Raw genomic sequence first — 12,909 nt, 5'->3', positions numbered from 1 at the left:
AGTTAAAAAAGTTTTAAAGTTGAAAAAACTAGAGCTTTGTTTTTCTAGCTACTAGAAGTCACCAAATTCTACAAAAAATATATGGCACATCATCTCATGTCTTTAAAAAAATGGGACACACACCTTGTCCCTTTAAGAAATTAAAAAAAATACAAACATACATAGGTGTGTGGGCTTGACTTATTTTTTATGCCTAGGCATGTTGGACCACCGACCCATCTCTCGGGCTTTTTGAGTTTTTTTTTGTTATTTTTATATTTAGATTGAAAAAATTGATAATGAGTTAATTTGTAGTATATAGGCTATTGTTTTTTGTTCCTTTGCCCCATAATTTTCTTTTTTGTGAAAATTATCCTTTGTTAGGAATAATTATTTTTTTATTTACCTAGAACATAAAAAAAAAATGTAATATCACCCCTTGTTATTAATGATGTAATTTTACTATCTTGCCACCATATGTCTATCACGATTTTTTTACTAGAAAAACTTTTCATACAAAAAAGATTGGCATTTGTTTTATTGTCATGTAGTTAAATGATAAATAATCTCTAGACTAAAAACTTTGTTGAATTTGATGTTATGCGTGACTTGCATTATGAATTTTCTTAATTAATTTGAGTTCACTTGATTTTTTTATAAATTAAATGTTAATTTTTATTAGTTTTGTTTTTTAATAGTGAGTTAATTCAAAAATAATCTTTTTAATTTATTTTTTTCAAGAATATCCTCGTGAATTTCATTGGTCAGCCCTTGTTAATTTAAGTAGATGAGATGTTTTTTCATCTCAATATTGGACAGAGATATTATTCAATTCATTGTTAAAATATATTATTTTTTTCAAAAGACAGGTCATTATTACTTAAACATTCTTTTAATGTTGTTGTTGTTTTCACTATTTTTTTTTATTGTTGTTATTATTAACATTATTATTGCTAATATAATTGTTGTCACCATGGTTATTATTAATACTATTCTTACCATTATTCTCACTATTACTATTGTTAATAGTATTACTAATATCATAATTATTATTGTTGTTATTACTATTGTTACTATTATTATCATTGCTACTATTAATTTTTTTGTTTATTATCACCATTAAAGGAATAAAAACATAAATATGATTTGAATGATAAAATTAAAAATCATAAATTATTATTATTATTATTACTGCTAAAAACAATATCATTATTGTCATTGTTATTATTAGTGTCACCATTATTATTATTATTATCATTAATAGTAGTAGTAGTAATAATATCATCATCATCATCATTTATTATTATCATTATCATCATTATTGTTGTTGTTGTCATAATTGTTGCTATTATTTATATTATCAACGTAATTATTACTATCACCGTTATAATAAATTATTATTACCATCAATATTATTATTAATAATATTATTATTAATAATACTATTGTTATTGTTAGCATTTGTTATTATTACTATTATTGTTGCTATTATTACTATTACTATTATTAATAGTGTTAATACTTTTGTTGTTGTTGTTGCTACTGTCAATGTTATTATTATTATAATTATTCTCATTATTAACAATATTAATAGTATTTTTATTGTGTTGTTAAAAATATATATAAACACGACTTGAAGGATAAAATTAAAAATTATTACTGTTATTGTTATTATCATTACTATTATTATGATTATTATAACAGTTATCATTACTTCTAATAGTATCATTACTATTGTTATTATTATTGTCATCACATCATTATCACCACAACAATTATTATTACTATTATTATAATTATTAATATTACTATTATAATAGATTATTATTATTATCACAATCACAATTATTACCATTACCAATATCATTATTATAATAACTATTATAAAAAACATTATTAGTACAATTTATAATTGAATGAATTGAATATAAAAAAATCAAAAAAAATCAAAAATCAAAAATCAAAAGAATTGGATCTAAAAGTCCAATAACAATAAGGTCCATAAATTATTCTTGACAAGAAATAAATGAAAGAAAAAAAGAAGAAGAAAAGTCACTTGATGATAAACCAACCACCATGTATTACACACTTCACTCGAAAAAAAGAAGATAACGAGTAATAAAATGAGATCGTGGAAGTACATTTCCAATAATTGAGAGATATCACATGCATCACAAAAATTATACAGAGTTTTCTGCACATTAACAACCTTTTTAATTAAAAAATATTAAACAAATGCTAAATGATATTATTATGGATCATACTAACAATTACAAAATATACGAGGCAAAAATACCCTTTTACCTCTAATTCCACGTGTTAATTTTTAGATCAAAGGATATTGCTTAATTTTGTTGTAAAAACAAAGGAAGACAAAAACAATCCTGACAATATTTGTTGTTTTTTTGTCTGGGCTTTTTGGTTATTTAACTATTCATTAACACATGGAAAAGTTAACAATACCTCTAAACAAATTTATAATAACTAATTTAAAAATAATTTTTTTAGAAATGACAAAAAGATCATTATACTGTAACAAAACAAAAAAAAAATATAAGTGGGGATATAAGAATTTTTCATTCTGTTTTAATCGTCCTATTACATGCAAAATATAAACTCAAACGCGTGGTTATAAGAAATTCATAAAGAATTTTATTATTTATTGTAGAACCATCCAATAACAACAAACAATATTGACTATTTTTTTTTAATTTTTCTTATTGTTTTTTAATTGACGAGTCATAAAACTATTTTTATCGTCATTAAACCAATTCAAAGACTTTTTTTAATTGGTTTGCACTTTGAATTACTTTAAAAAAGTAAATTGTAAATTAATTCCTTTAATTTTGTAAAATAAATTAAAAATATCTTTAATTTTAAAAATAATTAATCAGTCATTGTACCAATGTCGATCATGTTTAATTTAATATTTTTATTTCCAAAAGATACTTTGTTTTTCCATCAATCTTTCCATATCATTTTTTCCGTTTTCTATTTTTTAAAATAAAGAAAAACATAAAATGAGCTGCAAAAAATGAATTATAAATGAATTTTAAAAATACACTAATTAATAATTTCAAAATAAAAAACTATTTAATTCATTGTATAAAATTACATTGACTAATTTATAATTTAGCCGGGAGAGAGAGAGGGAGTCAAAATACAGGTAAAACCATTTCGACACCGCTTCTCATGTAAATTCCACGTCGACCTCTTGTCCACGTACACCTATTAATATGCAATAAAAACAGGACAAGTGTTCTCTTCGCGTGGATATAGCCAATCACAGCAAAGTCAGTGACGCATCGGCCGGGGAACCTATCATCAAGTTGTTTTGTTTCGCTATATACATGTATATATAAGCGAAAAGAAATATCGAAAACAGATCGAGAGATAGGAGAGAAATAAAATCCTAAAAGCGAGACCCCAGGGAAAGATCTCGCCGGAGAGGTGAAGACTCGGACACGCCCGTAACCTCGTGCCGCGCTTTTTCGCTCTAACCGTTTCCGGCCACCAGATCTCCCTGTTGTAACTATGGTAATTAGTAATTTTATAATTACTTCTCCTTTGTTGATCAATAGTTTGAGAAGTGTTTGTTTTTGATCTGTTTAATTATCTAATGCGATCGTATTGAACCTACCTGATCCGCAAAAGTTATTTTTTTGGCATATTAAGATGATGTTGCGTTTCAATTTGAGAATTGATGATTGATTTGTGTTCATTACTTTTATGTGTGTTTAGACTACATCAAGGCGTCTTGCTGATAGGAAAGTCAATAGATTTGACAAGAACATTTCTAGGAGAGGAGCTGTGCCCGAAACAACCACGAAAAAGGGAAAGGACTATCCCGTAGGTCCTCTTCTCCTTGGATTCTTCATCTTTGTTGTCATTGGATCATGTAAGCCCCGTTTCCTTTATTTAACCTTTAATTATTTGGGAATTAATCTGATTTGCGGGAAGTTGTAGTTTGCTGAAGCTCGTTGCATACATGATTATTCCATGTTTGCTTGTTTCTTATTATCTAAATGGATATAGTTGTCAAATGTAGCAGCTGCCATGTGCTAGGATTGTGTCTGGGATCTTTAAGATGGCCTCACATCTGCCACTTTTTAGAATGAAATAATGGTCATTTTACCATTCAATCTAGCTGAAACAGGGAACATTGTTCTTGATTAGAAAATTATCCATTTAAATGATTTCGTTGCTCATCTCTGGTGTTTGGATCAAGATTTTGCGAGTCCTTCAAAAAAGTAGAATCATGTAATTCGGTTCTATTCAGTTATGCTGCTGAGTAACCTAAAATTTTAGTCATTAATCAGATTTTCATTGTTGTTTGCAACAGCTCTATTCCAGATAATCAGGACAGCTACAGACGGAGGCATGGCCTAAATTGTTTGGGGATGGCAGCCGCATATGGTTGTTTTCATCTCATTTGTTATTAGCATGCATGTAGGAGAGACAAAAACACTTTTACTATATCTATTGTTAACCTTTACTCAAGAACTCGAATGTTTGATGTGAAACTGTTGCCTTTCCCGTGCTGCTTAATTAAATTGTTCATTTTAGTTTTGCATGTTTCCATATTTCCATTGAAGCTGCTTTAGATAACTGGCTTAGGCTTGACATCTCAGGACGCTTAGCCTCTGTGATCAGGCTGAAGGGTGGTCTTCATCCAAACCCAATGCCATGTTTCTGTGAATTTGGATGACTTTGACAGAATGTCTAAAAGTCGGCCATCCTTTAACTGGTCTCGTACCAGGAAATCTCATGAAGGGTTGAAATTTGATCCGATGAATGTAAAGAGTGTTCCTCGGACGGTAGCCCTTTCGCAGATATGGAATACTCGGATGCTGCAAGGCCGGCCCTTTCTTTTTCATCGATTGTTTGTTAAGTGCGTGCAGGGCAGTGCTCGTGGTCAGAAACCTAGTCTCAAAACCTGAGATGGGACAAGCTCGGATCACGAATGAAGAAATAATACATCAGAACTACTTCCAAATCTACTACACGCAAACTTCAAAAACCCAGCAATTTTTTTACTACCCTTAAAGCCACGAAGCGTTCCATTTCTGCCGCATATGCCCTGCCAACAAAAAATGCACCCCCCCACAAAAAAAAAATAAATCTCTCCAACCTCAAAATGGCACGCCTAATTCTACATCTGAAAAAAACCCTAACCAATCCTTCCAGAATCCTAACCTCCCGATAAAAGCCCGTCTCTCATCTTCCTCGCAACAACAAAACAGGAGAAGAAACGAACTCATTTCTTCTCTTTAAACCCAAAACTCAAAAAGAATTACAAGTCAGAAATGCGAAAATCTGCTTTCAAACATGACAATTATCAGGTCCATTCATAAGTAAATCCACTATGAGCTCAACCATTCCTGTAGTTAATGTGATAATAGTTTTTTTTTTTAATATATATTAAAATAATATTTTTAAATTTTTTTAAAATATATTTTTAACATTAACAAATCAAAACCATCAAAAAACATAAAATAAAAATGTTAAGAAACATGATTTTTTAAGTTGTGAAGAATACTACACTGATCATTTGTTTACGTAGTTTTGTTGATAAATCTTTGAATATTATACGAATTTTTCATTAATGATTCACCTTATAACTTCTTTTTAGTATTTAGTAAATACAACACAACTTTTTTTTTTAATTATATACAGATATATTTATAAAAGTGAATTAGCCATTCTAAATTGTCTATGAAAGTTTTTACAATATTTAATGTACCGTTTTAAGATACATGGATTATTATATCATAAGAAGCTAAAACTTATTGAAAAACATTGTAGCTGGACACCAAAAAAAAAAATGTTCATTGAACAGTATAATAATAATTTTGTCCATTCATTCAAAAACTTAACACTAGCAATTAAGGCAGCAATTAAGGGTATTTAAATATTTTTACATGACCCATTTGTCATTACCAGATTAAATAGGAATAAATAAATAAATAAATATTTTTTTCATATTAATTATATAGTAAAACGATCAAAATACATATAAAAACAAAAATATTAAATCTAGAATCAAGAAAAAAAAATTGTCACAATAGTTTATTTTTAGTTATTTAGCCAACTTAAAAGCAATTTTATATCTAGCCAAATTAAAAAATAAAAATGTGAGAGTTTACGATATCAGTTGGAGCCTGTGTACTTTAAACGACATATACGGTGTCTCTCTGCATCCAAACATATCCTTTCATTTTATAATTGAAAGCATCATCATGTTATCTTTCATTTGGAGCAAAACATGTTAGTATTGGTAGTTTGGTTTATTGGTAGAAGTTTTTTTATTTTATTTTCTCTCTTTTCTCTAAAAATTACAATTTGACTTGTTTGTTATTGATATTTAAACTTAAATTCTTATTTTTTATTTTTTTATTTATTTTTACTCTTAACTCTTTTATAAAAGTTTTATTTATTTTTAATTTTATTTTTCCATCATAATTTACACATATTATATTTTCTAATTTCGTCCTCATTCCTTTTATTTTTTATTTTTATCCTTGTTTTAAAAGTTTTATTTGTTTTTAATTTCATCTTTTAATCTAAATTGATGGTATTATGTTTTATAATTTGACCCATTGTTTTGATTTCTATTTTTTTCTAGGCCTTTTCGGAAATGTTATTATTCTTTTAAATCTAACCTTTCAATCATAATTTTTTTTATTAATTTTGATCATTATTTTTTTATTTTTTGTCCTTTTGCTGAACTGATTTTTCTTTTCAATTTTACTCTTCAATCAAATAAAAAATTTAGTTTGTATTTGAATTTTGATCTTCATTTAGTTGATTGTTATTTTTTAAAACTATTTTCTATAATTGATTTTTTTTCAATTTCATTGTTCAATTTAATTGATTGAAAATTAGACTTTATAATTTTTTAAAATAAGATACTTCAAGACTAATGCTCTGGGTCATGAATTTAAAAAACTAACATATTTTTTAAATTTTTTGATAATTCTTATTATTTTTTTATTAGATTATTTCAATCTCAAAATCCGAGTCATGAGTTTAGCATAATATTTCAAGTTGGCTCACCCGTATTTTTTAGATTACATATTTGTCATGCTAAATCGTGTTAAGCAATACTGGTTTTTATGTTATTTTTCTATACTATTTTGTTATTTTGTATTTAATGAGTTGTGAATTAAGATACATTATTTGTTTTATTTTGAAAAAAAATATTTTTTTCTAGAGTTAACCTAATCACTTTTTTTTAAAAACTTGATTTAGCGTTCTTGTTGTTTCATGTTTTTTTTTTCTATTTAAATTAAAGCTAACTTATTCAACTTATTGAAGTCTATGATTTGAATTATGTATTTTTTTTTGTTTTAGATTACAGTGTAGTGTGTTTTTTAAAATATATTTTATTTAAAAATATATCAAAATAATATTTTTTTTCAAATGTTTATCTATTTTGACATCAAAACAATAAAAAAAATACTAAAAAATATTAATTTAAAGATTTATTAAAAAAATCATTCTTTTAAAAAATATGTTAAACCACACTTTCAAATAATATCTCAAAACATACTTGCAACAGCATAATATTATTTTTATGTAAAAAATAATTTATTTAACTTGCATCGAAATACCAAGTTTAACTCAAGACTAAATCTTAAAATATAATAAATAAATATATTTAATAGTTCGTAACTGGAAGGAATTAAACACGGTAATTGCAATCCCTTCAAGTAACAGCAGAAAATAACCTTTATTTCTTGCAAAGATTTTTCTTATATTTTCTTAAATTCTTGTCATTTAAAAATACAAGAATAAATAAATTTCGTGGATAGCTGAGATCACATTTCGATATATTTTTGAAGGGGTAAGATGTTATCGGACACATGGTTTATGTTGATGTTTTACATGTTTACGCATCAGTTATAAACCGTTAGATCCTTTCGAATGGTCGTGTCGATGCCCTGTCAAAAAAAACAACACTCTATGTCACAGACGAGTCTCGTCCAATCTTTTTTCTTATAACCCCAATAAATAAATAATAACAATAACCAAACGACCGAGAGAGGAGGAGGAAACTAAAGGGCAGAGACAAGAGACCATCTCGCCGGAGAGGGAAAGAGTGGGAATCGCTGTAACTTCGTGGCCGTTTCCGGCCACCGCATCTCCCTCCGTCGCTGCTGTAACCATGGTAATTAGTAATTTTCATTCTTTGAGACATGTGTGTTTTTTAGTCTGTTTAAAAAATCTATGCGATCGGATTTTGAACCAGAAACCCGACAGATAGTTGATATTAATATTTCATTTATTCAGAATTTGCACAAAGGAACAGGGTAGCTGAACTTTGTTGAATCTGAAATCTGCCTTGGTGTGTGCTAGTGTTTTCCTTAAAAAAGGAGAGTGAGAGAGCATAAAAATGGAATGCAACAAAGATGAGGCCACCAGAGCCAAAGAGATTGCTGAGAAGAAGTTCTCGGCGAAAGACATTGCGGGGGCAAAGAAATTTGCTCTGAAGGCCCAGAACTTGTATCCTGGACTTGAAGGGATTCCTCAGATGATGGCTACACTTGATGTGTATGTTGCTGCCGGGAACAAAATAAATGGGGAAGCAGATTGGTATGGGATACTTGGTGCAGATCCGCAAGCAGATGATGAAGTGGTGCGGAAACATTATAGGAAGCTGGCTCTTATGCTTCATCCTGATAAAAACAAGTCTATTGGAGCAGATGGTGCATTTAAGTTTATTTCCGAGGCATGGAGTTTATTGTCCGATAAAACCAAGAGGATGGCATATGACCAGAGAAGAAATGGGAAAGTATTTCAAAAGAGTTCATCTTCTTTTGGGAGTTCATCAGCAAAACCAGGGTCCAATGGGTTTTTCAATTTCACCAAATCGAGTGTGAAGACGAACAAAAGTACATCTCGAACCGGCCATTCTTCAACTCCTGCTTCATCTTATAAGACGAAACCCAATACCTTTTGGACTGTCTGTCATGGATGCAAGATGCAATACGAGTATCTCAGAGTCTATCTTAATCATAAGCTACTATGTCCTAATTGCCATGAGCCATTTTTAGCCGTTGAAATGCCACCCCCTCCTTTGCATGCTTCTAGGTCTTCTGCACCATCGAGTTCTTTTAAGCAGCAGCAGAACTCAAACCATCAAGCTGCTACTAGCAGAAACACATCTCATTCTGGAAGGAGTGATGTTGCCTCATCAAATTTGGGAGCAGGGGGATCCCGTGATCCTGATTCATATAACCAGGGTAACTTTCAGTGGGGCGCTTTCTCTAGAGCTGGTGGCTCTACAACTGCTGCTCAAGCTGTAAGTGTGGTCCAGCGGGCATATGAAAAAGTGAAGAGAGAGCGCGAGGAAGCACAGGCAGCTACAAAAAGAGAGGAGGCCATGAAGAGAAAGAATCGTGCTGCTTCAAAAAAGATGTCTAGTGCATCTTCTAATGTACATTCTAATGCTGCTAAGAGAAGAAGAGGAATGGAAGATGTTGGCCATGGAAACAACGGAAGTCCATTTACAACGGGATTTGGACGAGCTGGCACAGCTAATATATCTGGATTTAGGCAGGAAAGTTCTGAAAATATGGTGAATGGAATCACTAAGCCCTACGGCATGAGGGATGTCTCCAAGTTTGAAACTCAAACCGTACTAATGGAGAGGGCAAAGACAGACATTCGCAAGATTATAAATGAATGGAAGTCCGCTACAGTAGTTAAATCTGCCCCCGGAAAGGGGGTGGAGAATGAGAAAGCAATTGATCAGGGGAAAAATTCTTTGTCAAACCCTGACGACATAACTGAACAGAACAAGTCCGTGGATATGGAAAATGGAGTCAATGACATCAAAATTTCTCCCATCACTTCTGGCATGAAGACAGATGCTGAAACTTTGGAAACGATGTCAATAAATGTCCCAGATCCTGATTTTCACGATTTTGACAAAGATCGAACTGAAAGATGTTTTGGGGAAAACCAGGTATGGGCTGCATATGATGATGATGATGGGATGCCCCGATATTATGCTATGATCCACAGTGTAATTTCTTTGAATCCGTTCAAAATGCGGATCAGTTGGCTTAATTCTAAAACTAATAGTGAACTGGGCCTACTAAGTTGGGTTGGTTCTGGCTTCTCAAAAACTTGTGGCGATTTCAGAGTGGGCAGATATGAGATATATAACTCACTCAATTCCTTTTCACACAAGGTTAGGTGGATAAAAAGAACAGGCGGGGTAATTCGTGTATATCCGAGGAAAGGGGATGTTTGGGCTCTCTATAGGAATTGGTCCCCTGAATGGAACGAGCTGACAGCAGATGAGCTGATACACAAGTATGACATGGTGGAAGTACTTGAAGACTATAGTGAAGAACTAGGTGTAACTGTTACTCCCTTGGTAAAAGTTGCTGGTTTCAAGACTGTGTTTCACCAGCATTTGGACCCCAAGGAAGTCAGAAGGATCCCAAGGGAAGAGATGTTTCGATTTTCACACCATGTTCCCTCATACTTGCTTATGGGTCAAGAAGGTCCCAATGCTCCGAAAGGTTGCAGAGAGCTGGACCCAGCAGCTACTCCATCAGAACTTCTTCAGGTTGTGGAAGATGTCAAGGAAGAAGAGATTGTGGAGAATGGGGGAAATAAAACGGAGAGCGAAGAAAGTAATGAAGGAAAGAGCCAGTCACCTGTAACTTCGTGACCATTTCCAGCTACGGGATGTCCCTCACTGTTAACCATGGTAATTTGTAGTTCTATAATAATTGCTTCTTATTCCTTTATATTTTGAGAGTTCTGGGTTTTTAATCTGTTTGTATTTTGTTCTGTTACCTTGTTCAGTTGGATTTGGAACAGGAAAATGACGAGTGATCAAACTGATCTGATCGGCAAAATTTATTTTCTATGTTATATTTTGCTCTAATTTTTTTGTGTGTTGTATGATAGAATAACTGGCCAATTATTTTGCTATTAATAATATCTGGATTAGTGATAGCTGAATAATGCATTTTTTTTTTAATTTATTTTAAGAAGGTTAGAAATCAATATTTTTTTTCTGCAGATTATGAACTAAAATTTTGTGTGGCAAATAATGTCCTTGTAAATTAGAATTTGATTGTTTTCTTCTACATCTGTAATAATGTTATGCACATTGCACTTTAGCTTTACGAGATTATGATATATGTTGAGGATTGATTTGTGTTATTGTGATTATTGTTGTCCGCTCAGACTACATCAAGGTATCTTGCGGATATGAAAGTTGATAGATTTGAAAAGAACATTACCAAGAGATGAGCATGCCTGAAACAACCAAGAAAAAGGGAAAGGACTGTCCTGTTGGTCCTGTTCTCCTTGGATTCTTCATGTTTGTTTTCACTGGATCATGTGAGCCAAATTTCATTTAACCCTCTTTTCATTGTCTCTAAGCTTTCTTTTATTTGTCTTAGGCATGTTTATAATTTTCTCTCAACAAATCCTGATGTCCTGATTTTTAATTTTTTAAGTAATGTAATTAAACTTGCTCAATTTATGATTTCCTGAAGATTGTTGCTAGGTGAATTGGCTATTAATTTCATATTTTTTTGAATTATTTAAATGTAGTCTTCAAACATAGCAGCGTTGTGCTAGAATTGAATTTGGAGTCTGAAGATTGCCCTTGAAAATCATAAACATGGGAATTTGCCACTTTTGGATTGAAATTGTCATTTTACAATTTAATGAGTCCTGAAAATAGGGTTCATGTCCTTTCCAGTGTGGATTCTTGCATTTGCTCGTGGCGGAACAAAAACTTGATAACTATGATGCTATCTCCTTCCATTCATATTATTTTCATTCTCATCAGTCGTATTATCACGTTGGCTGGACGAGTATCTCACGACTTCTATAAACAAGTACAGTGATGTTGTGTGCCTGCATATTTCTGTTGTGAGGAACCGAAAATTTCCTAGTCGTTGATCATGTTTTTTTTTTTTTTCTTTCTAGCAGCTCTATTCAAGATAATCAGGACAGCCACCAGCGGAGGCATGGCTTAAACTGTCACTGATTTTGGGAGATGGCAGCAGTGGATGGTTGGTTGTTTCGGTTCCCTTTCCTGATAGCATGTAGGATAGATGGAGAATACTTGTGTACTAGATCAATGTTTGTCCTTCTACTGAAAGAACTCCAACGTTCGATTGAAAAACGTGCTCCTCACCATGACTGGATAATTAAAAATGTTCATTTTAGTTGTGCGTATTTCCTTATTTAAATTGAAGCTGCTTCAGAGAACTGGCTTCGGTTTGACATCCCTTAGCTTGGGTCCTCTAGCAGTCGAGCCACTACAATCAGGCTGGATTGACTTAAACAGAGGGATAGGCCCCGGCCTTGATTTTCCTGTGAACTTACTTGAATTAACATTACTGATGACAATTATTATGTCAGCATCCAGCAATTGCATTTTGTACTAGTTCTCCGGTGCTGTTACTATGTTACGAGATGACTCTATAATTATAAAGTTCTTATTTTATTTTATTTTATTTTTGTAATGCGAGTGTTTGAACTAGTTTATGTATATTTTGATTAATTTTCTGAAATCCTGAAGTTCTGAAGTTAAAGTTAATGATGGTATAAATTTGCAGTGATTTTAAAATTTATAATACTAATCTATGTTTGAACCGATGATGTTTGAGAAGTTATACATATCAGAATTATAATTAGCAGGTCTCATATCGTGAATCCCGTGAAAATTTATGAAAATCTAAAATTTTTTATCCGTGGAGCATGAATCTTGCGTACACAATCTATTAACTGCTAAGCAAAACCATGGGGTTGCTGTTTTCTACTCGCTTCACTTTAAAACCCCTTTCCTCGGGCAATTGCTTTGTGCTGTAAGCTTTTCTCTTACCCCCTAAGGGATCTTCAAACGTTATAGCACCTTTGATGTAGTTCTTCATGAGTGAACTGATAAAA

At 31.4% G+C, this 12,909-nt stretch overlaps 1 protein-coding gene across 5 annotated transcripts; it reads left to right on the top strand.

Moving 5' to 3' along the window:
- Window positions 1-3,347: 3,347 nt before the first annotated feature.
- On the top strand, window positions 3,348-12,380 carry LOC105123019 (uncharacterized). 5 transcript variants are annotated; one of them, XM_011022460.1, is made up of 4 exons: window positions 7,931-8,149; window positions 8,338-10,705; window positions 11,191-11,346; window positions 11,944-12,380. In XM_011022460.1, exon 2 carries the CDS (start codon window positions 8,375-8,377, stop codon window positions 10,664-10,666), a length of 2,292 nt encoding a protein of 763 aa, XP_011020762.1. In that variant the 5' UTR covers window positions 7,931-8,149; window positions 8,338-8,374; the 3' UTR covers window positions 10,667-10,705; window positions 11,191-11,346; window positions 11,944-12,380. The 5 variants fall into 5 exon arrangements, 3 of the variants coding, with proteins under 3 accessions (XP_011020762.1, XP_011020761.1, XP_011020760.1); XM_011022459.1 differs by having other exon boundaries at window positions 7,940-8,149; window positions 8,272-10,705; window positions 11,947-12,380; XM_011022458.1 differs by having other exon boundaries at window positions 7,940-8,149; window positions 8,272-10,705.
- Window positions 12,381-12,909: the final 529 nt, after the last annotated feature.

This window comes from Populus euphratica, unplaced genomic scaffold (assembly GCF_000495115.2).
Source record: "Populus euphratica unplaced genomic scaffold, PopEup_1.0 scaffold8.1, whole genome shotgun sequence".
Lineage (NCBI taxonomy): Eukaryota > Viridiplantae > Streptophyta > Magnoliopsida > Malpighiales > Salicaceae > Populus > Populus euphratica.
Note: the sequence above shows the minus strand (reverse complement) of the source record. Positions and strands in the feature narration are given on the sequence as shown.

What these genes read in the sequence shown, in the direction of transcription:
- LOC105123019 (XM_011022460.1), top strand. Translation starts at nt 8,375, where the DNA reads ATGGAATGCAACAAAGATGAGGCCACCAGAGCCAAAGAGATTGCTGAG.